The 27,622-nt window shown below is 45.5% G+C and overlaps 1 protein-coding gene across 1 annotated transcript; it reads left to right on the top strand.

Annotated features, from left to right (window-relative positions):
* LOC116505389 (NACHT, LRR and PYD domains-containing protein 3-like) lies at positions 1 to 27,622 on the top strand. The gene is made up of 11 exons (XM_032212597.1): positions 1 to 1,622; positions 5,595 to 5,672; positions 12,876 to 13,007; positions 13,247 to 13,417; positions 14,414 to 14,479; positions 22,771 to 22,941; positions 23,130 to 23,300; positions 25,116 to 25,277; positions 26,839 to 27,009; positions 27,190 to 27,360; positions 27,592 to 27,622. Exons 1-11 carry the CDS (start codon positions 1 to 3, stop codon positions 27,620 to 27,622), a joined length of 2,946 nt encoding a protein of 981 aa, XP_032068488.1.

Below are 27,622 nucleotides of genomic sequence, written 5' to 3'. Positions count from 1 at the left end.
ATGAAAGATCCTAATGCTGTTCCAGGTGAATATGTGCTCTTCAATGACAGATACTCAAAGCTAATGATCCTAGATTATCACCCATCTAAAGAGGAGAGAGAACATGAAATTCTTGCTATAGGATGGAAACATGATAAAATCATCAGAAAAAAAGCCGAGTCTTCCACCAGTATTGAAGCATTATTTAACCCTGATAAATGTGGATTAATTCCACAAGTTGTTGTACTAAAAGGAGCTGCAGGAATTGGAAAAACCATAATGGTCAAAAAAATCATGCTTGATTGGGCTTCTCAAAAACTTTACCAGGACAAATTTAATTATGTTTTCTATATTTGCTGTAGAAAGATGAATCTCCATGCAGAGGTAGAGAAGAGTAGCATTGCAGAGATAATTTCAGAAGGATGGCTCAAGGAGCACAAATTGAAAAATGTCATTCAAAATATACTGAAGAATGAAGAAAAGCTTCTATTCATAATTGATGGGTTTGATGAATTAAAGTATTCCTTTGATCAGCCTGAAAATTACTTTTGCACTGATCCCTGGAAGAAGGAACCAGTGAGAATTCTTTTGAACAGCTTATTTCAAAAAAAGCTTTTTCCTAAATCCTCTCTTATAATCACAACAAGACCAACTGCTTTGAAGAAACTCCATCAATGTTTAGAGCGTCCAGGTTATTTTGAGATACTGGGATTTTCTACAAAGGAAAGAGAAGAATATTTCTACAATTTTTTTGAAAATAAAGACCAAGCAGCTCAAGCTCTCAGATTTGTTAAACAAAATGATACACTTTTCACCATGTGTATCATTCCCCTTGTGAGTTGGATCATCTGCACAGTGATGAAACAGGAGATGGAGAGAGGCAAAGATCTTCAGAAGACACCATACACCCTTACTGCAATATATATGCTGTATCTCTCCAGTTTGTTAAAGTTTCACCATAAAGAATCCAAACAGGATGTCCAAACCAATGTGAAAGGTTTATGCTCTTTGGCTGCAGAAGGAATCCGCAAACGGCAAATACTATTTATGGAAGAAGAAGTCAAGAAGCACATTTTAGATCAGGGAAACTCCCTCCCCCTTTTTCTGAATCAGAGCATCTTCAAAAGGGACATTGATTGTATTCAAACTTACAGCTTTATTCATTTAAGCTTCCAGGAGTTTTTTGCTGCTCTGTTTTATGTCCTAGAAGAAGGAGATGAGCAGCATTCTAAAATTCAGAATAAAAATTTGCGGACATTATTAGAAACACATAGATCTTTTAGGACTGATATTGCAGTAGGATTTCGCTTCCTCTTTGGTTTTTTAAATGAAGAAAATAGAATGAGAGAGTTGAAAAAAGAATTTGGATGGGAAATTTCTCCTAAGAGTAAAGAATTAGTGCTAGACTGGGTGAAAAATAATCTTAAAAATAGTAGTTATGGTTTTGAATTGCTAACAGAAATATTTAGTTATTTATATGAGACACAAGATGACAATTTTATAAAAAGAGCACTATTCGATATCACTGAAATAAGAGATGAGTGCTACTTTGACATGGAATTGAGGATCCTCAGCTACTGTATACAACACTGCCAGTGTTTACAGAAACTCTGTGTTAACAGTTTTGATTTTCCAGAAAATGAGTAAGTATTTTGAAAGTCTGTTGAAAATTTCATTTAGTTTATGATCTTGTGACCACTTTTCTATAACTTACTGTCTCAAATATAATAATAGACCAAAAAATGTCACTTGGGAGTGTGCATAAGTGTGTTTGGGCAGCTAAGTTAAAGATGGCTTTCAGTCCTTAGACGTGAAAATAAGTATTTTCTGAGAAGTGAAGCAGTATTCTAGTATTTGAGAGGCTGCCACAAAGAAGAGAGGGTCAACTTATATTCAGGGCAGCACAAGAAACAATGGATGGAAACTAATCAAGGAGAGAAACAACCTGGAGTTAAGGAGAAACTTCCTAACAGTGGGAACAATTAGTGGAATATCTTGCCTTCAGAAATTGTGGGCATTTCATCACTGGAGGTTTTTAAGAAGAGACTGGGCAGCCACTTGTCTGAAATGGTATAGGTTCTCCTGGTTGAGCAGGGGGCTGGACTAGAAGACCTCCAAGGTCCCTTCCAGCTCTATTCTAATTGAATGAAAAGATAGCTTGGGCTAGGTGGGATGGGAGGATGATTTAAAATGAGCAGTTGTTCTTTTGTGAGGCCAATACCAATCAATCCTGCTCAACCTTAAAGAGCCTGACAATGATATCACCAGGAAGTGTTCATCTCATATCAAGATCAGAGAGGCAATTGCTATTGAGAGCTAGAGGGGTAGCAATTTTAAATAAACAAATTAAAAACTTGATTATTTTATGCAGAGCCCACTCCTGACAGTCTTTAAAGAGATTGGAGGTTAACTGGGCAACAGTAAAACTCAGGTCTTTCTCCCTTTAATTAAAAAGAGCTAATTCAACACGGAATTAGAACATTTGAGAGTTTCATTGCATGTAAATCTTTCCCTCTTACATGGCAGATAACATAAAAAGGTGCTTCTGTAATAATTGGAAATTTCTTAAGCTCCTCCCTTAAACAAGGTCATTTTGAAATTAGTCATTTTTAAAAAAATGATTGACTATGTAGTTTTATCTGAGATTTTAATTCAAACCCTTTCTCATTTTTCATTCCAAATAAGAGATATAGATTGTGAAAGATAAGAAATTCCTCCCAGTGGTATGACTTGGAGACAATTCCTGGGAGAATATCTCTGCTTCAGCATTGAATTGATAAAGGGCTCATTTTCTAGTCTTGTTGAGAAAATTGTTATACTGAATAAACTGCAGGATTAACATTTGAGGCCTCTTTTTACAGCTTTAGGTTTCAGTTTTTTTAAATTATTTCATTCTTGTGAAGATTGGCTTCAATGTAGATTTTCCCCCCTCCAATAGAAGGAAACAAGAATAATTTGCACATTGTACTTTGTAGCTGCTTGTTACCTGTTGGAAATGAAGCTGGCTGAAGAGTTCTTTTTCCAGGTTTCACTCTTCTGCTTTAGCCACAGCTCATGTTCTCCTCAGACTGTGCTTAAGTGTGTTGTTGCACTTAGAGATTCCTGAAATATTCTCTGTTCTTATTTCTTTTCTTTGTATTCAGGATGCCACTTCAAATCTTAATTCCTTCAAGAGATGCTCTAGACATACAATAAGTTCTTGACTTATGATAGGTTGTTTAAAGTTAAGATGGACCCCTAAAAGTTACTAAGTATTCAGTTCTGAAGTTATGAATGCTGCAACATCCCTGCAGTCATTCACCTTTACAACTACCATATTTTTCAGAGTATAAGACACACCTTCCCCCCTAACAGAGGATGAAAATTTGAGTGTGTCTTATACACTGAATGTAGCTTCACCCACCTACTGGCCCCTACCCTTTGGCCTCTGCCTCCCAGCAATTTACCTCCTTGCAGCAAACAGGGAAAATGGGGCTTTTGGAGGCAGCAATAGGCTATAGCCAGGATGGTGAACCTACATCATACATGCCACAGGTGGCACACAGAGCCATTTGTTAGGGCACATGAGGCATTGCTCTGTCAGCTCCCGCATGCATGCATGTACTGGCCTTCATCCATCCATTTTTTGCCCTCCAGAGACTTCAGGAAAGCCTCCTCAAGTCTTTGGAGGGCCTCCGGTGGGGGGGGGGGGTGCCATTTTCGCCATCCCCAGGCTCCTAGAAAGCCTCTGGGTGAAAAATGGTTTAATCATGCACCAAAAGCAGGGGGAGGGTGGGGATCATGCACATATGCACGTGGGGGGTCTCGTACATAACATTATGGGTGTGGGCATGCCAGCGCATGACCCCTCCTGCACTCCCCCCCCCCCCCGGTTTTGGCACATGATGGCGAAAAGATTATCCATCACTGGGCTATAGCAATCCCTGCAGTCTGAAAGTTGATTGGGAGGCTCCTGCTGAAACTGAAAGTGAAACTTGCTGTTTGCTGCACAAGGCAAATTGTTGAGAGGCAGAGGCAGATTTTTTTTCTTGTGCTAATCAAGCTGTTTGCTGCAAAGAAGTAAGTCAATAACTATAAATGCCTATAGAATGTTCAAATGATTAGACTTATTTTTTAAAGACTGCTTTATTATTGTTCTAGGCAACTTAACAAAATGAAGACGCTTTTTAAAATAAATGCTTGATCTGAAGAGGCTCAGTGCTATTGTATCTTCTTTTAAATGGCTTCCCACTCCACTGGATCCCACACCATTCTTCTCACCTTTCATCACCCATAGAAACCATAACCTTTTGAAGAGCTCCAAAGCTCCAGAACGTAGATTAGGGAAGGAAGAGAAGTCATGCTGTTCACTAGCCATGTGGCTTGATCCCAGCTGTGGCCACCATTTTCAGAGTGGCCAATTGAATAGTAGCAGTCCAGAATGGTGCTCAATTCTGAAGGCAGGCCATGTCGGTTAGCAATGGAGCAGCTTGCTCTTCTGCAGAGCCATCTCCAGAGAGCTCCATAAACTTTACAGTGCCCCATAGATCACATTGGAGAAGAAGAGCAAGCTGGTCCATCTGTAAACTCCATGGCCCACTTCAGAAGTGAGCACGATTTTGCAGTGGCCAAAATTCACTGAAGTCAGTATGAAAATGGCATCTGCTTCCAGAAGTGAAGCACACAGCCTTGGGACAGAACAGTTTGCTCTTCTCCAATGTGCTCTACGTGTCAGCCCTGGATACATGTTACAGAGCTGCCACAGTGGGAACAGGAGAGTAGCGAAGGGAGTAAATCATAGCAATATTCTTTCATGAGATCAAGGCCTGGATCAAGGCCGGACTGCTGGCACCTGGAGGGGAGTGACCAAAGTTTGGCGGCAGTTGAGACAGGGGGTTGATTGGGCTATGTGATGTGAATGTCACTGAACAGGGCAGGATGTGAGTTTTAGTATGGGTGGAGGAAAACACAATATTTCAGATTCAGGTTTTCTCCAGATAAGCCAATATGACTTCTTCAATAAATTCTTACTTTGATGGACTTTGTTTTGGAGTTCTGAATTGTTATGAGGAGTTAGTTGGAATGCTGACACTATGGAGCACTGTGGAGCTGTGGAGATCTCCTCAATATGATCTACAAATATAAATGAGCAATTGGTGATGACAGTTGGGGTGGAATATATGGGATCTGGTAGGTTGAGAAGGAGGCTTAAGGTCTATGAGGAGCCTGAGGGGAGGGAATCAGAGCATGGGGTTTCATCAGGAGTGATTTCACGAGGCCCATGGCAGAACCTGCACTAAGCCTCCCAGGGCCTCCCAGCAAGCACATGGTGCATCCTTTGCTTTATTTAATGACCACTTTGGGGAGAGCATGGGTAGGGAGTTATAAGTAAGACAATCACATGGGAACTGCACAGCTGTCATGACTTCTGACTGTAATGGGCAGATTCCAATCTTTGTTGGTCAAAGAGTACCTGTAACCATTTCATTTAAAAAGTGGCCTTTTTCTATTACTAATTTCTCATACTGCAACATGAGTGAATTTATTTGTGATTACTTTTCAAATGGACTGGAATATATTTGCAAAGTAGAGTAACTGGAAACACTGAAGTAAAAGTCTGTATCTTTCCTTTTTAGGGATTGGTGTTTGGATGAAAGAAATGTGAATGACTTCTTTAAAGCACTGACACAACTGAGAAACTTAGAAGATCTGAGGTAAGAAAGTGCTAGTATTTTATTTTAGATGTTCTTGATAATGAAACCACTAAGAGAGAGAGAGAGAGAGAGAGAGAGAGAGAGAGAGAGAGAGAGAGAAATAGAGAGAGAGAGAGAGAGAAATAGAGAGAGAGAGAGAAATACAATAGGTACGTAGGGGGAGAGAGTGTGTCTGTAGGTAGGTAGGTAGAGGGATAAAGAGATAGAAATAGAAATAGAGAGAGATACAGTAGATAGGTAGGGAGAGAAAGAGTAGGTAGGTAGGTAGAGGGATAGAGAGAGGAGGGGAGAAATACAGTAGGTAGGTAGGGAGTGTGTGTGTGTGTGTGTGTGTGTAGGTAGATAGAAATAGAAAGAGAGAGAGATACAGTAGATAGGTAGGGAGAGAAAGAGTAGGTTGGTAGGGAGAGATGGGGGTAGGTAGGTAGATAGAGGGAGAGGGGGAGAGGGAGAGATAGAAATACAGTAGGTAGGTAGGTAGGGAGAGAGAATAGGTAGGTAAATAGAGGGATAGAGAGAGGGAGAAATACAGTAGGTAGGTAGGTAGGTAGGTAGGTAGGTAGGTAGGTAGGTAGGTAGGTAGAGGGAGAGAGAGAAATAGAGAGATTGAGAAATATAGTAGGTAGATAGGGAGAGGGTGTAGGTAGGTAAGTAGAGGGATAGAGAGAGAGAAATAGAAAGAGAGAGAAAGATACAGTAGATAGGTAGGGAGAGAGACAGAGTAGGTAGGTAAATAGATAGATGGATAGAGAGAAAGAGAGGGAGAAATACAGTAGGTAGGTAGGGAGAGAGAGGAGGTAGGTAGGTAGATAGAGCGAGAGAGCGAGCGAGAGAGAGAGAAATACAGTAGATAGGGAGGGAGGGAGAGAGACAGAGTAGGTAGGTAGGTAGGTAGAGGGATAGAGAGAGGGGAGAGAAATTAGGAAGGTAGGGAGGGAGAGAGGCAGAGTAGGTAGGTAGGTAGAGAGAGAGAGAGAGAGAGGGAGAAATACAGTAGGTAGGTAGGTAGGTAGGTAGGTAAGTAGGGAGAGAGAGAGAGAGAGAGACAGTAGGTAGGTAGGTAGATAGGTAGATAGAAGGATAGAGAGTGAGGGGAAGAAATACAGTAGTTAGGTAGGGAGAGAGACAGAGTGAGTAGGTAGGTAGGTAGGTAGGTAGGTAGATAGGTAGATGTTTCCAGGTGTACTTATCCATGTGGTGGAGAAGGAAATCGCCGACAATCTACATCACCTAACTTTGTTCCTGCTGGCACAGCATTTCATCCATATAATTCTCATCAATCAGTTAAAGAGCTTTCCAAAAGGGAAAAAAAAGTTTTTGCAAACCTCCCCAAAACGGCCCGTTTTTTTGTGAAAACAGGCCCGTTTTTTTCAAATAAAAGGCATGAATAGCCTTGGGGGGGGGGGGCTTGTAGAGTGCTCCTGGGGGGGGCAAAACTAGCAAAAACAGCCCATTTTTTTCACGAAAACGGGCCTGTTTTTTGTAAAAAAAAATGCATGCACAGCCTTATGGAGGCTCATAGAGTGCTGCTGGGGGGAGGGGCAAAAAGCAGCCCATTCTTTGCTCATTTCTTCCCTCCCCAGCCCCCAGGAGGTCTCTGAAAGCCTCCATAAGGGTATGCACGGCCATTTTGGTGAAGAGGGTGGGGCTTCGGGAGGCAAAAAAATCTGTATTCGATGTATGACGCACCCAGATTTTGAGCCTCTTTTTTTGAGGAAAAAAAGATGTGTCTTATATTCTGAAAAATATGGTACACTCAAAACCATAGAAATGGTGGTGGATTTTAGAAGAAGACCTCGTATACTACCACCAGGAGTGGGTTTCGGCTTCATTTACTGTCAGTTCGCTCAGGGACGCACTTTGGGCATGTGCTACCTGTGCATGCTCAGAAGTAAAAAAATTGCTTCTGTGCATGCGCAGAAACAAAAAATAATGGCGGCGCCTACAGTGCCACCGATAGAACCGGTTTGGGCGTGTGTCTGGCTGAACCTTTTATTACCTATTATGGTTTCTTGAGCTATTGTCTGGGCTTGTTGCCTCTTTAATTCCTGTTCCTTGCGTTTGGTAGCCGCTTGGGTTTGTCTTTGCTCTTTAAATCCTTCTGGGTTCACAAGAAGATTCGAAGCTTGGGCCACCTCCAATGGTCCGTCTAACTTCTCCTGCTTGCTCCTTTTCTCTGGGTCCTGGAGATGAAGGATAACCAGCCTTTAATACATTGCTGTAAAAATCTCTGGCCTTCCAAACTGAATTAAGACGGTGTCTTTGTCCCAGGTAATTAACCACTAATCCAGCTGGAACTTCCCATCTGTATTGTATCTGGCGGTTTTTAAGTTCGTCCAGTAGGCATCCACAGTCTTTTCTAGATCTCTACATTTTTGGTGGAATTTCCTTCAAAACTGTCATCTCTTGGCCCGCAATCTGCAACTTGGTTTTGTAGGACTCTTGTGGTTTCAGATTCCTTGTATTCCTCGTAGCAAAATAAACTACAATGTCTCTTGGTAATTGTTTCTGTCTGGCAATCCATGAATTAACACGGTATATTTTGTCCATTTGCCAGTCGTAGTCCGCTCTCGGTTGACCAACTAGTTGGTCAAAGGCTTCTGAAAAAATCTCCCTCAGATTTTCTTGATTATTCTCTTTGAGGCCTCTTATTCGCAAAGCAAATTCCATCGCTTTATATTGTATCATTGTAACTTCTGATTCTGTGTTATCAATTTTGTTTTGAACTTCTTCAACTTTATTTAATGTGATCGAGTGGCTAGTTTGTAACCATCATTACAGCCCTTTTGAACTCTCCCCCCCATCCAGCGCCTTTCAATCTACAATCTACAATCCATCTTATTGGGCGTGCAAGGCCCCCCCGGTTTGCCCTCCTTTGTGGCGGGGGGGGGGCTTTCCTGCTTACCATCTTTACCATCTACCTTAGCTTGCTTCTCCAACTACGTTTTCACCTTTATGAACTGCCTCGCTGGACTTTTACTTTTACATCTCTCCCCCTGAACTGTGTCTACCACCGTGCTGTTGCCCCTTGGACTTTATATCTCTATGTATGGACTACTCGCGTATTTTTATCACCTTTTTATACCTGCGCAAATTGTTCCTTGTAAGTAGTGTGGATGTGTATGACTGTAAGCGAATGACCCCACTTTTAGACTTGTGTAATTCCCTTTTTATTATATTGTTGTATTTTAAAATTTCTTCTGGGGGTGTGAGTGAGTGAGTGAATGTTTGGGTATGTAAGTGAGACTGGGATGGGAACCGGGTTCCCCCACACTGAGTGCTTCGCAGAAGTGTGGGGGGAGCTGGGCCCACTCCAATCTCAGGATGACTGATTCGAAGGGCCTGTCGGAAAACGCGGGGACTATGGGGGTGGGTGGAGGGACTACGGGCACGGGAGTGGGCCGGAGCATTACGGTCTTAACAGGGAGGGGCAGATATGGCGGGGACTTTAGGGCTGGCCATTACCGGGGAAGGAGGGCTCGCTACGTTACAGAGATCCCTCCTTCCGGCCCTATGAGTCCCACTCCAAGGCCAGGTGGCGCGAGTAATCAGGACCCTGGTCTCAGGCTGCTGTCGCTAAATGCCAGGTCTGTAGTTCATAAGGCTCCTCTCGTCCGGGACTTAATTTTAGACGAGAGGGTAGACCTGGCATGTATTACTGAAACCTGGCTGGGCCCGGAGAGAGGAGTCCCCCTCGTAGAGATGTGCCCAGAGGGCTTTCAGGTGCTCCAGCAGCCGAGGGCCCAGGGAAGGGGTGGGGGTGTGGCCATTGTTATCCGAGAGTCTCTAGCACCTCGTAGGATCCCTGCTCCGGAGCTTGTCGGGTGTGAGTCCCTGCTGGTGAAGTTGGACCTCAAGGGTCAAGTGGGTGTGCTGCTAACGTACCTGCCTCCCAACTGCGTTGCAGCAGCCCTCCCCTCGCTCCTTGAGTCAATAGCTGAGCTGGCAGTTAAGTTCCCCAGACTTATGGTTCTGGGGGATTTCAACTTACCTTCGCTCGGTGAACACTCTGATGGAGCGCAGGAGTTCATGGCTTCCATGACAACCATGGGCTTGACCCAAGTAATCCAGGGACCAACCCACTCAGCAGGTCACACGCTTGACCTCGTATTTCTCTCGGAGCAGTGGAATTGTGATCTTGGTCTGAGGGGTAGCGAGATCTTGCCCCTGTCATGGTCGGACCACTACCTATTGAGGCTTGACTTTCGGAGACCAAACCCCCACTGTAGGGAGGAGGAACCGACCAGGTGGTTCCGCCCCAGGCGACTTATGGACCCTTTGGGGTTCCAGACGGAGCTTGGGGTTATTCCTGATACTCTCGCCCGCAGTCCGGTGGAGACTCTGGTTGCTGCCTGGAACTCGGCAGCGACGGAGTCCCTTAACCGGATTGCGCCTCTACGGCCGCTCCGAGGCAGTGGATCCCGGAGGGCTCCTTGGTTCACTGAGGAACTCTGGGAGATGAAGCGCCGGAAGAGACGCCTAGAGCACAATTGGAGGTCCAGTAAATCCGAATCGAGCCGAGCACTTTTAACAACCTGCATCAGAGAATACATTCGAGCAATCAGGACGTCTAAGAGATCACATATTGCCTCTCTGATTGCGTCCGCTGAGTCACGCCCAGCTGCCCTGTTTAGGATAACCCGTTCCCTCCTAAATAGGAGGGACACGGGCGATCCGCTGCAGGGCAGGGCTGAGGATTACGTCCAATTCCTCGCGGACAAGGTTGCTCGGCTCCGGGCGGACCTGGACTCCAATTCTGCAGAACCAGCCGAGGCACTAAGGGATAATCTGGTAAGCCATCGCTGGATTGATTTTCAAGCTGTTACCCCTGAGGACGTGGACAAGGCGATGAGAGCTGTTGGTGCCTCCACATGTGTGCTGGACCCGTGCCCCTCCTGGCTGGTTGTAAACAGCAGAGAGGTGACACGAGGCTGGATCCAGGCGGTTGTTACCGCCTCCCTTCGGGAGGGGGTCTTTCCCCCTGCTTTAAAGGCGGTGGTGGTGAGACCCCTCCTGAAGAAACCATCATTGGATCCAGCCATTTTAAACAACTATCGTCCAGTCTCCAACCTCCCCTTTGTGGGGAAGGTTGTTGAGAAGGTGGTGGCCTTTCAGCTCCAACGATCCTTGGAGGAAGCCAGTTATCTCGATCCATTCCAGTCCGGCTTCAGACCTGGCTACAGCACAGAAACCGCTTTGGTCGCATTGACCTATGATCTCTGGAGAGCCAGGGATGGAGGCCATGCCTCCATCCTGGTTCTCCTTGAGCTCTCGGCGGCTTTCGATACCATCGACCATGGTATCCTTCTGCGACGACTGCGGGAGGTGGGGGTGGGAGGCACTGTCTTACAGTGGTTCTCCTCTTACCTCTCGGACAGGTCGCAGTCGGTGTTAGTCGGAGGGCAGAGATCGACCCCTAGGCCCCTAACACATGGGGTGCCGCAGGGTTCGGTCCTGTCCCCCCTTCTTTTCAATATCTACATGAAACCGCTGGGCGAGATCATCCGACGGCACGGGATAAAATACCATCAATATGCGGACGATACACAGTTGTATCTGAGCGCCCCGTGCCAACTCAATGAAGCGATGGACGTGATGAGCCAGGGTCTTGAGGCTGTCAGAGACTGGATGGGGGTTTACAAGCTTGTGCTCAATCCAGAAAAGACCGAGTGGCTGTTGTGCTTCCCTCCCACGAATTGGCCAAGTGTTCCATCTCTCAGGCTGGGGGGTCAAATTCTACACCCCTCAGATAGGGTTCGCAACTTGGGAGTCCTCCTGGACCCTCAGCTGACTTTTGAACACCATTTGTCAGCTGTAACCAGGGGGGCATTTGCCCAGGTTTGCCTGGTGCACCAGTTGCGACCCTACCTGAACCGGGAGGCCCTCACAACAGTCACTCGTGCCCTTGTGACCTCTAGGTTGGAGTACTGCAATGTGCTCTACATGGGGCTGCCCTTGAAGAGTATTTGGCGACTTCAGCTGGTCCAGAATGCAGCCGCGCGAGCGATCGTGGGTGCACCCCGATTCACCCACGTAACACCTATCCTCCGCGAGCTGCACTGGCTGCCTGTTGATCTCTGGGTGCGCTTCAAGGTGCTACTTGTCACCTACAAAGCCCTTCATGGTATTGGATCTGGGTACTTGAGAGACCGCCTACTGCCAATTACCTCCACTAGACCGATAAGATCGCATAGATTAGGCCTCCTCCGAATTCCATCAGCCAGCCAGTGTAGACTGGCAACTACCCAGAGGAGAGCCTTCTCGGTGGCTGCTCCGACCCTCTGGAACGAACTCCCCGTGGAGATCCGGACCCTCACCACCCTCCAGACCTTCCGCGCCGCACTTAAAATCTGGCTATCCCGACTGGCCTGGGGTTAAAGACTCTAACCCCTACTCGAATTGTATGACTGTTGAGTTCTTAAATGGTGTAGTGCTTTATGTTTTATGTTGTAAATTGTTTGTCCTTCCCTTCCCCCTTTTGAACTGTGAGCCGCCCTGAGTCCCCCCAGGGAAAAGGGCGGCATACAAATAAAGTGAAACGAAATGAAACGAAATTTGCTAAATTGACATTGGACTGGTTAATTTCTTCCACTCTGTCATCCAATGATGATACATAGCTAGACAAACCTTTAAATGCTTATAGTATATCTTATTTCCTGGTTGCGAATCTGGATTAGCTCTTTGACCCCTGAAATTTTCTCCGAGACCTCCTTGAAGGCAGATGTAACTTTTTCCTCAATCTTAAGTTCTAAAGCATAAGCCTGTTCTGTTAAAGCATCCTTTAAGGCTCTTTGCAGCACCTCCAGAGTTAAAACCTCAACAGCAGGAACAGGAGGAGGAGGAGGTAATAATGACTAATTTCTTTGTCGGGGCTGGAGAGCTGCCAGCACTCCTTGAAGTCATTGTTGTTTTAAATTGTTTTGAGACCACTTCTAGTATTCAATTAAGCTTATCTTCCACCAAGTTGTTAAGCCCAAACAGAACACTTACTTCAATTATTACTCTTATAACTTGTTAATAAATCAATGCTGTTTTAAGTGATCTTAAACTCTGTAGTAGTTTGTTAAGTTTCGGTTCAGCCCCACCTTCAAAATTCCAGCGTCGTTAGATTTAACAGAAGGAGTTTTGTAAAATGGAGCTAAAGCTTAAATGTACCTGCAGTTGTGGACTCTCCGATATTTGCTTTGCCTACTTCTTGCTCAGATGTAAATCAAACATTGATGAAGGGGTGGTCGTGAGCCTTTGTTTCTGCGAAGAGCAGAATAAATCCCGGACACGGAGTGTGCTGAGCTACAGGGGGGCTCACACCTTCCACACCCCAGAATTATCTCCTGGGTGGGTTAATGGAGCTATACGCACGCTCAGCAGCTCCCCCCCTTCCTCTTCACCTGAGGAAAGGGTTATCAAACTGTCAGACAGTTGATATACACTGTCCAAACAGTGTAACATGATCTCAGGACTGGAGCGTTTTGAAGGAGACGCTCGTCAGGCTGCCCATCGCCACCGGAAGCTATTTGTCTATTTTTATATGTGATACTACTAACCAGAAGGTATCATTTTACTTGTTCTTTCAGTTTGGAAAATTGGTCTTTCAAAGAGTCCCGCAGTAGGCATCTTGCTGAAGTCTTCAAGAACAACCAGAGATTGAAAGAGTTACGTTTGTATTTCAAGGACATAGATGACAGAGCAACAGAATTCCTGTTTGAGGGGCTCCAAGATCCACACTGCAAAATTGAAAGACTAGAGTGAGTGATCAGTATTACTTTTAAGTTTGGTATGTTTTACTTTCTCTTGAATTTTGGAAAAGTATCCATAGAAAGATAATTACAATTGTGATATTTAACCATATTATCTTCTGTTCCTTCTGTTTTCTAAGATACAACTCTGTCTGTGATTTAATCAAAATGGTATGATGATAGTTGGTTCTGGGGGATATGAGACACTTTCTTAGCTTTTAACTGCTGAGAATTTAGCAGAGGGGCTACATTTTAGGGAGGAGGTCAGTTCCTAGGGATGAGCTCAGAAATGTATAAATGTTCATTAAGCAATTTGCAGATATGACAGCGATTTTACTGATTAAAAAATCTGCAGCTTTGCTTTGCAGATTTATAGGTCTATAAATGGTCATTTTTTTGGGAATTCTCATTTGGCTTAATTTTTTTGCACTATGATTTTTATCTGAAATTTACAGCAATCTTTTTGTTATTTGGGTGGATTATGTCATTTTGCTATCACTTCTTGGACTTTCTCTTCAATTGCTTAATAGTTTCCTTTAATACAGTAAAGTTCCCTGAAAATTTCTTCTGCTTAGGATTTTGGGAATCTACTTTAATATAAATATTGACTCACAAGATAATTGCTAATTAATTAAAGATTGTACAGGTAGTCCTTGAATTATGAATATAATGGAGCCTGCTAATTACATTCGTAACCAGAGGATTTGTAGGAGTGAATCATATAACTTGACTGTGATCACTCCCTCCTTTTGCCCGCTAATCAAATGGGTCATTAAGTGTACATGAGGTATCTCAGGGTGGGGAAGGGCATGTGGGGGGGGGGGGTGTAGTGATGGTAGTGGTTACCTTCTTCAGATTACCCAAGGCTTCCCCCGAGTCGCTAAGATACCTCATTCTTCCTCTCCTGGAGTCCCCACAATTGCTCCCCCACATCTTGCTCTGCTGGTTACCTTATGAAGATCTTTCTGCTCTTCAGCCTCTCTGTTTCTTTGTCTGCTCCTGCAGAGTGCACTGCTCAGCTTCTCTAACTTACCGGGACTGCCTGCCATTTGTGGAGCAGCAGCAGCCTCAGTGAGTCTCCTCCACTTGGCTTGGAAAAGCATTTGCATGCCGAAGGAAGGTTTTGGCAGCAAAATCATGTTGCTTCAAGCCTTGGCACGCAAATACGTTTCGCAGAGACTGGAAGCTTCTGTTTGCCCTGATCTCATGGGACTTCAGGCATCCATTCTCTGCAAAAGCAGATGGGTGCCTGAAGTTGCATGAGATCATGGTCCCCTGAAGCTTCCAGGTCTGGGGGTGAAAAGTTTTTATGCACCTATGGATCACTGCTTCAAAGGGCTTAAGGAGGTTTGCCGATGAGAAAGGAGCCCTGGAGAGGTGTGCTTGTGCCTCCGGGCCTCCTTTCTCATCAGCAAAGGACTCCTCAAGCACTTTGTAGATGAGAAAGGAGGCCCATAGGGATATTCACATCCCTCCAAAGCTCTGTTTGTACCAGCAAAGCAATAGGTTGCTGAAGCCTGCATGAAGATTGTGTCCCTGTAGGCTTTGGCAGCCCATTGGAAAAAGCCTTTGCTGGTAGAAACAGAGCTTCAAAGTGATGTGCCCACCACTCCCAAGTTCCACTAGGGGGGATTTTTGCAAAGGTTTTGTCAGGCCCGAAGCCGAACTGGAAGTGCCCTTTCTTTTCTCAGGACTTCCGGCTGACACAGAGAAGAGAGGTAGTGATAGAAGAGTTTTGTAGACAAAACAGAATAACTCTTTGGTGAGTCAGAGACATCCCAACAGCTTGCTGGCCAGAGGGGGAGGAGAGATGTAACCAGGAGCACTCAAGTCTGCTATTCCGGTGGGAAACTAGTTCAAATGTGATTGGTCGAGCTATCTGACTGCTCCCTATAAAAGGGTGACCTGTCAGATAGGCAAGTTGCTGGGTTGTACATAATTTCCAAATAAAGAGCTGTTTATTGCTGATAATCGAGTCCTGTCTCTTCCATTCGTCCCATCTAACACAAACCTACCTTTCTTTTTTAACAACTATGTGAGGGGCTTAACCCTGTGGGAGAAGTTAGGAATGAACTTATTATGTAGTCCAAGTAGTCTACTTGCTGGAGGTCAAAGATGCACTTCTCAAGCTTGGCAAACAGTTTGTCCTCTCAAAGGCTTTGCAACACCTCTCCCACATTCTGCCTATGAGCCTCTGCATACTGAGAGTAAATCAAGATGTCATTCAAATAAAGTATTGAAGAAAATTCTGTGGCTCAGGATCCCATAATAAACTCACATTGAGTGAGAGATGTTCTCATCTTGTCTGCTTCTCCTTCAAGTGTCTCAAAGAACCACTCTGGGAACATAAAAAAATGGTTGCATCATTGGTGTAGATGGAAACTAGGCATTTTGAACTTATTGCTGGATTAATTGGAGTACTGTTGCTTCTACGTTCCACATTTTTCCTTCCGTCTCCTGTCGGTGTTGGAGTAAAGTTTCTGCATCTGCTGGAGAGATGTACTGTAGAACTGCCTACAATCCCACAACCATGTTCAAAGATGCCTCCTTCCCATGAGCAATGAGTCTGGTGCAGAGGTGGGTTACTACCAGTTTGGCCCGGTTCGGCTGAGTAGGTAATAACTTGGCCTGCCACATCCCTGAACTGGTTCAATCGATGGTGCCTACGGCGGCACCATCTTGTTTTTTGCTTCTGCACAGAAGCATTTATTTTTGTACTGTGCATGCACCTCGCCGAGTCTCTGCTTTGCAGCTTGCCTACCTGAAGCATTGCGGCCCTGATCTGTCTGCCAGGTAAGCCTGTGAGTTGCAGCATAGGTAGCTGCCCCTCCCCCCTTCCCCTTGACCCCAGCCCTGCCATGCTTCCCTGCCTACCATGTGGCCTTCCTGGCATCCCCGTGGCCAGCTTGCGAATGCAGGCAAGCGGAGGGTGGCATGAAAGGCAGAGAAGCATGGCAGTGCCACGGGGAAGGAAGTAGGCTGCTTGCTCCCTTCCCCCATCCCTGCCATGCTTCCCTGCCTGCCACACAGCCTTCCTGGTGGTCCCCCACACCTGCTTGCCTTACGAGGTCAGCATCCAGGCAGCCCAGCGCCCCTGGTAGAAATGCAGGCACTGTGCTGGGGCTGAGAGGGGTGGTAGTACTCTGGGAAGGCAAGTGGACATCCTGGGGCTGCTGCACATGCGCCTGCTCTGTTTCTGCAAAGGCAGAGCCCCTCTTCAGGACAATCCAAATAAGGGAGAGGGATGCTGCAGAAAAGGCTGCCTTCCACCTTAGCCATTGTATCTCCCATGCTGGCTCCGTGGGGCTTCAGGCTCCAAAGCAGTCCACTGGCAGCCCCTCACGTGCGGAGCAGGCCATGCCCAGCCATGCCACCACAGAGCCTATGGTGCTTTCCTTTCATCCTGGGCACTGTCGCTTCATTTTGGCAAAGACCAGGTCACCACAGGTGTAGTTGAATGGCTAGCCAGAGCAGGACATGGCATGTGGCAGAGAGGCCAAAGCGATCCTGGCTGAGTGATCACTGTGCCTCCCCAGCAACAGGTGCGCTGGGGCTGCTTTGCCCACCTTGCCCACCGCCTCTGTGGGTTCTGCTTGGAAGGAGCTGCCACCACTCTTGCTGCCCTCCCTCCCTACCTGGCTGCTGACATCTGCATGCCCTCCCAGAGCATCACCACGGAACCACCATTTGCTTTCCTCCTTCTCCCACTGCAAAACGAAGGTGAACAGTGTTGCACTACAAGTGTGGTGACCTGGTCTTCGCCAAGATGAAGCGGTGGCACCCAGGATGAAGGGAAAGTGCCATGGGCTCCAGTAGGGACGTGCCGTCAGGGGAGGCGGGGGGGACAGAGCCTCACCACTGTCATCATGAAAAGAAAAAAAATGTAAAAGGAAAAAGGCAAGAGCTGAGGTCAGGCTGAGCTAGTTGCTGCCAGAGTGGATGACTCTGCTTACTGCTTAACTGTTTAAAAAAGCCTCTAAAAAAGTGCCCTCTACAGGAGGAGGTGGGAGAACGACATGCCTCAACTAGTCTGGCGTTTTATGATCACTTGAGCAGAGTTAAGCAAGGGTTAAAAGCCAAAAAATTCCTGACGTAGATGAGGCATGTCGTTCTCTTGCCTCCTGTAGAGGGCACTTTTTTAATGGCTTTTTTTAAACAGTTAAGCACTAACCAGAGTCATCCACGATGACTCTGGCAGTAACTAGCTCAGCCTTTTTCCTTTTACATTTTTTTTCTTTTCATGATGGCAGGCAAGAGCAGAGTTGAAATCCTCTCTGAAACAGCTGGAAAAGGTACGTGTGTGGGTCGGAGGGAGGGGGAGGAATTCAAACTTCATCCTCAAGTGTAGATCCCTCCCCAAGTGTAGTTTGATTGCACATTGCCTTTTCAAACAAACACACACACACACACACACACACACACACACCTGGATAAAAGTATATAAGCCCAGCTTCACTGATTACAAGTTTGAAAAGGCAACGTGGGTCCACCTGCAATCAAAGGCTCGGATCGGAAGGCAGCAGGGGAATGGGGGGGGAGGTATGGCAGAGGAGCTGCTTTCAAACCATTGGAAAATATATCCAATTCAACTTCTGTGTTTGTGTTTGTTTGAGAGAGAGTGAGGGAGAGAGGGATGCAACTTCTCTGTGTGCATGTGTCTGTTTGAGAGAGGGGGGAGGGGGGGAGAAGAAAAAGAATGAAGGAAAACTTTTTCGCAAAGGAGAAAAACAAATGCTGTCATTTTAAATTGGAACTGAGCATGCCTGGCTGTGGAATTCTGGGAGTTGAAGTCCATAAGTCTAAAAAAATTTGAAACCCCTGTGTCAGTGCCTCATCAGCCATAAACCTCACCGCACGTCACTGGGATCCAGGATGGCATGGCCGAGCCTGGCCCGCTCCCCACCTGCCTGCCTGTGTCTTCCACGCCTCTTGCTCTGCTTCTTTGCTGGCAGAAAGCTGTGCGGCAGCTGACTAATCCCCCTCCAAGCTCCAGTCCATTGCCAACATTTTCTATAGTTGGTGTCTTCTGGCGGGGCTGGGAGGTTCCCCCTTTTTGGTTCTATCAAGAGGCAGTGGCAGAAATCAAAAGCAGCCACTTTCTTGGGCAGGGTCAAAGGGGCAGGAAAACCTCCCTGGTCTCTGCCTACAAACTACGGAGAAACAGATCTTGCTGAGGGAAGGGGGTCAGCTGAAGACCTCTCCGTCCCCATCCTCAAAGCTGTTTTTTTTCACTGGTTGCACGCATAGGGGTTTTTATGGAGGGTTTGTATGCATGCTTGTGCCATCTGTATGTGTGAATATAATGGACATACATGAACAACTTTATAGAGAGAGACGCATGGAGTCACTTGCGTTGCTTCGTAGTGCTCTTACTTAGTCCAGATATTTTAGGGATCCCTGATTCCCTTCCAATATGGCACCTGTCACAGTAGGAGGAACCCAGGGTGGGGTGGGGGTGACATGCATGACTGCAGGGCACTAGTGGGCACATGCAATCCAGGTTGTGTGATTTCCCACTGCCCCCTCCTTGCCTGGGGGTGTTTTGGGGGGTTGCGGCCGGTTCTTCCTCCCCCCTAGTCTCAAGCCAGGATCGGGTGAACTTCCTCACTCCCTCCCATCCTGCTTGCACAGTCCAGTGCCTCCGCCTGAATTTTTTTTCCTATCTCCCACCCTTTCCTTTCCATTGTTCTCTCACCCCCTACTCGCCCATCAGGTTTATAAACACAGGCGTGGCCTAAGGGCTGCAAAGTTGAATGCTTCAATTCCTTCTAGAAAACCTACGGCTTTTCCACACCCTAAAACCTCTAGCAGTCTATTTTTGGCAGTTTTTCCCTCTCTCCCCCTGCTTTCCTCTGTCAGAGTCCCCAAAATTTTCACCACCATTTCAGTGGGCATGGCTAGTGGGGGTGTCATGTGACTGAGTGGGCGTGAGTGATGTCAAATTGTCCACACCCACTCAGTCACATGTCCCCAACACAACCTAACCACGACCACAAAACTGGTAGTAGAAACTTTTGAAACCCACCCAACTCTGTTGAGATTAATGTCAGGCACAGGCAACCAGAAAGGCTCTGGAAATTAGATAAAAAGGTTTCTTTATGGTTGATTCAACAGTTCACAAGAATATCACCAAATTGCTAAGCTTCCCTTGGGAGTGCCTGATATAGCCAAAGAAGTGTTTGATCTCTCTTTCCCTCACTCCCCATTGAATCCAAAGCAAGAATCTTTCTTAACTCCCCCTTTAAGGGCCTCCTTCCTTTCAGCTGCAGAATATATCACAGTTGTAGTTGTTAACCAAAAATCACGGGTCACTGAGTACCCACCCAGTCCAAGCCATGCTGGGATCGTCTTTGGTAAGAAAAAGGACTACCTCCAAATCCCTTCACCTATTTCCCTTTCACCTCTGTTCTTTTTACTGCCTCCTGCCTTGTAGGTTGGCAAGCAGACCCAGAACTGCACAGTGTGCCCAGGAAGATTCAACAAGTGCCAGCAAGCATTCATTCCCATGGCTACTTTCTCTCTCAATTTCCTGCCCAATTCCTATCACAATCAATTTTTTCACTTTTTGCACCCAGCATCTCGCTGTGTTTCTAATTATTTTTCAAACCAACTTCTTAGCAAACATATCCTACATATGGATAAAGCTGCACCATCTTCAGAAACATTTGTGAAGAGAGTGCAGTTTTAGCTGCTTAGCAAATGGGGTAGTGATGGCTAAACAACAAAGGCAAAACCAAACAGAGAAGCCTCTGGGGACTGGCTAAAAACCTCCCTACTGAAATCCAGGAGGAATTTTAAACTATGGAGAACAACAAAGAGGTGTGCTAATATAACATAGTATTGTTTCCCTTCTCTTTACGAATGATACAATATTCTACCTAAAGAATTTCATTTTAGAAAATATAATCTGTAAAGAATCTTTCAATCAAAATTGTAATAAGTGAATATGTGAATTTCTTACAAAACTACAATATGTCAACATTTATTCCTTTCAGTTTGTTGAACACAAATATTCCAAATTGTAATATTTTGAAAATATATCCAAGGAAAAGCAATTTAGTTGCCATAAATACATTCCCTTGAACTCCTATAAAAATACAATCCATAATTATTTTTCAAGAAATAATTGTGGTTATTTTGGACTGCAGACTTGGTGGAAAGACCATGACTGAATCTTGCAGCAGGCATATTGCAGAAATATTCAGAAAAAGCCAGAGATTGGAAAAGTTATGCTTCGACAGACAGAACCCAGATGAAAAAGTAACGAAAGGATTCTGCAATGGGTTCAAACATTCACAATGCACAATAGAGAGATTAGAGTAAGTGACTATTTACTTTTGCTTTGATCTGCATAAGTCTCTTTTGTCTGTTAATATTTTAGAAATATATCTAGAGTCAATTTAGTTGCCATACATGGTCTATTCTTTTCAGTTCCTCTAAAATACATTGCATACTTGATATTCAAGAAATAACCGGAATTTTTCATATTTTTTTCTGATGGGGCTGGGAAGGGCAATAGGTGGCAGGGCAGTGGCTTAGGAAAAACTCTGTGAATGTCCTAGAGTAGCCCAACCAGAGCCCTGACTTGAACTCTAATGAGCATCTCTGGAGGGACCTGAAAGTAGCTGTCCATTGGGGATCATCATCCAACCTGACTGAGCATGAGAGGATTTGCAAGGAAGAATGACAGAAAATCCCCCAGTCCAGGTGTGCAAATCTTGTTGCATCAAACCCCAAAAGACTCGAGGCTGCAATTGCTGCCCAAGAGGCTTCAACAAAGTACTGAGTGAAGACTCTGGATACTTATGCCGATGGAATATTTCAGTTTTTTCTTTTTAATAAATTTGCAGACATTTCTAAAAAAAAAAATTCTCTGTCATTATGCAGTATTGAGTGTAGATTAATGAGAAAAAAAATGAATTTCAACAACTATAGAATCAGGCTGCAGCATAAAAATATTGACAAATTTGAAGGGGATCTGAGTAATTTCTGAATGGGTCTAGGACCTTCAGGCTCCCGTCCTTGGCGATGCCTCCTTTGCCTCCATCCACCCACCTCAGCCCATTCACAGCCATCTTTCTTCCCCTGCTGGCCTCCAACTCTTGTCCTTTGGCTTTGCTCATTTGCTGAAACACCATCTATCCCAGATATTTCGCTCCATGGTACAAAAAACTGCCAGTCAATTGGGTGGCAGATGGCACAGATGAGGCTGGGAAGGGTGGCCAAGGGGGCTAGGAGGGGGATGTGATTAGTGACAAGTTACAGAAGAGAACAAGTAGGGGGGGGCAGGCAAACACTGCCTGTGCGCTGCTCCTGGGAGGCTGGGGGGAAGCAGACAAATGCTGCCTGCACATCTGGTGTGGTTTGGAGGAAGCAGGCAAATGCCTATAGAGAGCTCCTAGTGGTGCTGGGCAGGGAAAGTGGGAAAATGCTGGCTGTGCAGTGCTCCAGGGAGTTGGGGGGCATCAGTGCATTGATAGTAAACAGAGCTGATGGTGTTGTTGGAATTAGGGGTTTAGAGTGGTGTGGTGCACAATGGTGCACAAACAGCTGAACTGCCCGTTCAGAGTTAAGCCAGAGTCCAGATGGAGAGGCAATGGTAGTGAGAGGTCAAATTGGGAAGCCCCAACCCACTGCTGCCTGCCTGTTGCCCATGGTGGTTTCTCATTTTCACCACTACCACCACCACCATTATCTCTGCACCTGGATTCCAGCCTTATGCCGAACACGCAGTTTGGCTGCTCCCCCACTGTGCACCCCTCCCCCGCAATACCAGGAGCAGTGTGTAGGCAGCATTTGTCTGTTTTCCCCTACCAGCATCAGCACCAGGCACACAAGCAGAATTTGCCTGCTGCCCTCAACCTCCAGGATCAAGGGAAGGCAGCCTTTGTCTGCTTCTCCCTCCCACCATCATCATGAGCTGCGCGGAGGTAGGGTTTTCCCTGCCTTCCCCCCTCCTCTCTTCTGTAACTTGTCAACAATCGCATCCCCCCCTGAGCCCTCTCAGTCACCCTTCCCAGGCACATTGTTGTCACCTGCCACCTGATTGGCTGGTGGCTTTTTGTCCCATTGAGTGAAACAACTGGGACAAATGGTGTCTCAGTGAATGGGTCAAGCTGAAGGGCAAGGGGTGGAGGGCCAGAGAGAATCTCTGAGGGAGGGCCAGCAGAATAGAAAAGGTGGCTGTGTATGGGCTGAGGCAGGTGGCTTGAGGTGAACTGGGTGCGGCCAAGTGTGGGAGCCTAAAGGTCCCGATCCATTCTAAATGCACTGTATGATCATGTTCCCTTCAGTTCCAATAAAATACATTGCATGATGGATTCCCAAGAAATACTTGTAATTTTTCAAACTCATCTATGCAGGCTTGATGGAAAGATCTCGGCAACATCCTGCAGTGGGCCTCTTGCAAAAGTATACAAGACAAACCAGAGATTAGGAGTGTTAGAGCTGTCCTTCAAAAGCTATGATGACAAAACAATGAAACTTTTGTGTGATGGTCTCAATAATCCAGAGTGTACACTAAAGAAGCTAAAGTAAGAAATGCAAATACCTTTCCATTTGATCTGCACAACCACTGTTTGATTATGATTTTCATGGAAATACATCCAGGGTGAGGCAGTTCAATTTCCTTACTTAATCACAGTCCTTGAATTCCTATAAAAATACATTCTACGCTAGTTTTTCAAGAAATAATTGTAATTTTTCATACTCTTCTTTGGAGGATTAATGGAGAGATCCTGACTGAATCCTGCAGCAGGCATCTTGCAGAAGTACTCAGGAAAAACCAGAGATTGAGAGAGTTATACTTGTACATCAACAACACAGATAACAAAGCAATGGAACTATTGTGTGATGGGCTCAAACATCCACAATGCACAATAGAGACATTAGAGTAAGTGATTATTTACTTTCACTTTGATCTGCATAAATGTCTTTTGACTGTTAATATTTTAGAAATATATATGAAGAGAGTCAATTCAGTTGCCATACATGGTCCTATTCTCTTCAGTTCCTATAAAATACATTGCATACCTGATATTCAAGAAATAATTGTAATTTTTTATATTTTTTTCTGGTGTGGCTGGGAGAGGGGACAGGGGGCAGGGCAGTGGCTTAGGGAAAACTCTCTGAATGTCCTAGAGTGGCCCAACCAGAGCCCTGACTTGAACCCTAATGTGCCTCTCTGGAGGGGCCTGAAAATGGCTGTCCATTAGCAGTCGTCATCCAACCTGACTGAGCATGAAAGGATTTGCAAAGAAGAATGACAGAAAATCCCCCAATCCAGGTGTGCCAAACTTGTTGCATCATACCCAAAAAGAATTGATGCTGCAATTCCTGCCAAAGATGCTTCAACGAGGTACTGAGTGAAGAGTCTTGATACTTATGCCAATGGGATATTTCAGGTTTTTTTTTTAAAAAAAATACAGACATTTCTAAAACAATGCTCTTTGTCATTATGCAGTTTTGAGTGTAGATTAATGAGAAAAAAATGAATCTGAACAACTATAGAATCAGGCTCCAGCATAAAAAAATTGACAAAAGTGAAGGGGGTCTGAGTAATTTCAGAATGGATCTAGGACCTTCAGGCTCCCACCCTTGGCCATGTCTCCTTTGCCTCCAGCCATCCACCTCAGCCCCTTCACAGCCAGCTTTCCCCCTCTGCTGGCCCTTTCCCGGTGATTCTCCCTGGCCAATGGGCCTCTGGGCCTCCGACCCTTGCTCTTCGTCTTGGCCCATTTGCTGTAACATGAATTATCCCAGGTGTTTCGCTCCAGGGTACAAAAAGCTGCAAGCCAATTGGTTGGTAAGTGGCAATGATGGTGCTGGGAATGGCGGCCAAGGGAGCTTGGAGGGGAATATGATTAGTGACAGGTTACAGGAGAGAGCAAGGAGGGCAGGCAACCAAATTCTCCTTGCATACAGCTTGTGCTGGTGCTGGGAGGGGGCAGTAGGCAAACATTGCCTGTGCACTCCTCCTGGGAGGCTGGGGTAAAACAGATAAATTCTGCCTGCACGTCTGGGGTGGTAGGAGGAAACAGGCAAACAACTGTGCATAGCTCCTGGTAGAGCTGGCAGGGGAAAGGAGACAAATGCTGGCTGTGCACTGCTCTTGGGGGGGATGTGGGGAACATCAGTGCATCGATGGTAAACATGACAGATGGTGGGTTTTGTGGGGGGGGGGGTAGAATGGTGTGGTGCACAATGGGAGGGCAGCCTAACTGCCCGTTCAGAGTTAAGCCAGAGTCGAGACACAGAGGCAATGGCAGTGAGAGGTCAAATTAGGAAACCCCTGCCCACTGCTGCTTGCCCGTTGCCCACAGTGGCTTTTCATTTTCACCATCATCACCATTGCCTTTGCACCTGGACTCTGGCCTGATGCCGAATGGGCAGTTTGGCTGTTACGCCACTGTGAATCCCCCCACCCACTGCACCATCAGGAGTAGTATGGAAGCAGCATTTGCTTGCTTTCCTCTACCAGCACCAGGACGAGCTGTGCGCAGGTAGGGTTTGCCTGCCTTCCCCCTTGCTCTCTTCAACATTTATTCCTTTCAGTTTGATGAACACAAATATTCCAAATTGAGCAATATTTTGAAAATACATCCAAAGAAAAGCAGTTCAGTTGCCATAAATACATTCCCTTGAATTCCTATTAAAAAAAATCCATAATTATTTTTCAAGAACTAATTGTGATTATTTTGGACTGCAGACTTGCTGGAGGAATCCGGACTGAATCTTGCAGCAGGCATCTTGCAGAAGCACTCAGGAAAAACCAGAGATTGAGAGAGTTATACCTGGACATTGATAACCCATATTACGAAGTAACGGAAGTGTTGTGTGATGGGCTCAAATGCACAATAGAGACCTTAACGTAAGTGACTATTTACTTTCAGTTTGATCTTCATAAGTGTCTTTTGGCTGTTAATATTTTAGAAATTGTTTATTAACTGTTTATTTCATTTGTATGCTGCCCTTTTCCCCCGAGGGGGACTCAGGGCGGCTCACAACTCAAAACAAATATATCTAGAAAGTCAATTTAGTTGCCATACTTTGTCCTATTGTCTTCAGTTCCTAAAAAATACATTGCATACTTAATATTCAAGAAATAATTATACTTTTTGATATTTTTTTCTGGTGTGGCTGGGAGGGGGAACAGGTTGCAAGGGCAGTGGCTTCGGGAAAACTCACTGAATATCCTAGAGTGGCCCTTTCCCGGTGATTCTCCCTGGCCAATGGGCATCTGGGCCTCCGACCCTTGTTCTTCGTCTCGGCTCATTTGCTGAAACACCATTTATCCCAGGTGTTTCGCTCTATGGTACAAAAAGTTGCCAGCCAATTAGATGGCAAGTGGCAATGATGGTGGCCAAGGGGGCTAGGAGGGGAATGTGATTAGTGACAGGTTACAGAAGAGAGCAAGGAGGGCAGGTAGGCAAATGCTCCCTGCGTACAGCTTGTGCTTGTGCTGGAAGGGGGCAGCAGGCAAATGTTGCCTGCACATCTGGTGCTGGTAGGAGGAAGCAGGGAAATGCCTCTGCACAGCTCCTAGTGGAGCTTAGAGGGGGAAGGAGGCAATGCTCCTGGGGGGGCTGGGGGGGGGGGAAGCAGTGCAGCAACAGTAAACATGGCTGATGGTGGTGTTGGGGTGTGTGTGTAGAATGGTGTGGTGCACAATGGGAGGGCAGCTGTGATCCCCATTCAGAGTTAAACTGCTCCAGGGGTTTGGGGGGGGGGCATCAGTGCATTGATGGTAAACACAGCTGATGGTGGTGTTGGGGTTAGGGGTGTAGAATGGTATGGTGCACAATGGGAGAACAGCTGAACTGCCAGAGTCCAGATGCAGAGGCAATGGCAGTGAGAGGTCAAATTGGGAAGCCCCCATCTACTGCTTCCTGCCCATTGCCCACGGTGGCTTCTCATTTTCACCACCACCACCATTACTTCTGCACCTGGACACCAGCCTGATGCGGAACGGGCAGTTTGGCTGCTACCCCACTGTGCACCCCTCCCTTGCAATACCAGGAGCAGTGTGCAGGCAGCATTTGCCTGTTTTTCCCTATCAGCACCAGCACCAGGCACGCAGACAGCATTTGCCTGCTGCCCCCTCCCAGCACGCGCTGCGCGCAGGTAGGGTCCCAATCCATTCTGAATGCACTGTATGATCACATTCCCTTCAGTTCCAATAAAATACGTTGCATGATGGATTCTCAAGAAATATTTCAAACCCGTCTCCGCAGACTTCATGGATACAGGGGGAATTGTGCAGCGGGCATCTTGCAGAAATACCCAGAAAAAATCAGAGATTGAGAGAGTTAGATCTGTTCTTCAAAAACCCTGATGGCAAAACAGTTGAACTATTATGCAATGGGCTCAATAATCTGGGGTGCTTTTTCCCCCAAAGAAATAATTGTAAGTTTTCAGATTTGTCTCTGCAGGTTTCATAGAGAGCTCGGGTTTGAATTTTGCAGCTGCGATATTGCAAAAGTACTCATGAAAAACCAGAGATTAAGAACATTATGCTTGTTCCTCAATGAACTAGATGATTATTCAATGGAAAAACTGTGTATGGGCCTCAAACAACCAGAATGTACAATAGAGGTCCTAAGGTAAGTGACTGTTTTTTCCTTTCAGTTTCATCTGTGCAACTGTTTTTTTTTTTTTTTTTTAATATTCTGGAAATATATCCAGGGTGAGGCAGTTCAATTGCCATACATAATCTCATTCCCTTCAATTCCTATAGGGACAGATTCCAGGTTTTTTTTAATTGTTTGTACTATTCTCTGCAGGCTTCATGGAGTGATATCGAGTGAATCCTGCAGCAGGCATCTTGCAGAAGTATTCAGGAAAAGCCATAGATTGATAGAGTTAGAGCTGCCCTTCAAAAGCCCTGATGACAAAACAATGGAACTATTATGTGGTGGGCTGAATGATCCAGAATGTACAATAAAGAAGCTAAAGTAAGTAATGCATTTTCCTACACAAAATCATCTTGTGAAGGTTAATATTTTGAAAATATATCCAGAGAGAAGCAGTTTACCTTCCATTGTTTATTATATTTATCATTTTATATACAATCTACCTTACATTTTCCCCCTCTTGTTAATTCTGTAGTTTTATGATTATTTTCTGATTTCTTAATCTTTTTTCCTCCCTTTATTGCTTTCTTATTCTTTGCATCTTTCCTCTAGCCATTTGAACCATAAATTCCGTACTGAATAG

Source organism: Thamnophis elegans, chromosome 1 (assembly GCF_009769535.1).
Source record: "Thamnophis elegans isolate rThaEle1 chromosome 1, rThaEle1.pri, whole genome shotgun sequence".
Classification (NCBI taxonomy): domain Eukaryota; kingdom Metazoa; phylum Chordata; class Lepidosauria; order Squamata; family Colubridae; genus Thamnophis; species Thamnophis elegans.
Note: the sequence above shows the minus strand (reverse complement) of the source record. Positions and strands in the feature narration are given on the sequence as shown.

Coding starts and splice junctions, on each gene's coding strand:
- LOC116505389 (XM_032212597.1), top strand. CDS start 1: ATGAAAGATCCTAATGCTGTTCCAGGTGAATATGTGCTCTTCAATGAC. Junction 13,008..13,246: donor ACCCCAGAATTATCTCCTGG/GTGGGTTAATGG, acceptor TTGTTCTTTCAG/TTTGGAAAATTGGTCTTTCA. Junction 27,361..27,591: donor TGTACAATAAAGAAGCTAAA/GTAAGTAATGCA, acceptor TCTTTCCTCTAG/CCATTTGAACCATAAATTCC.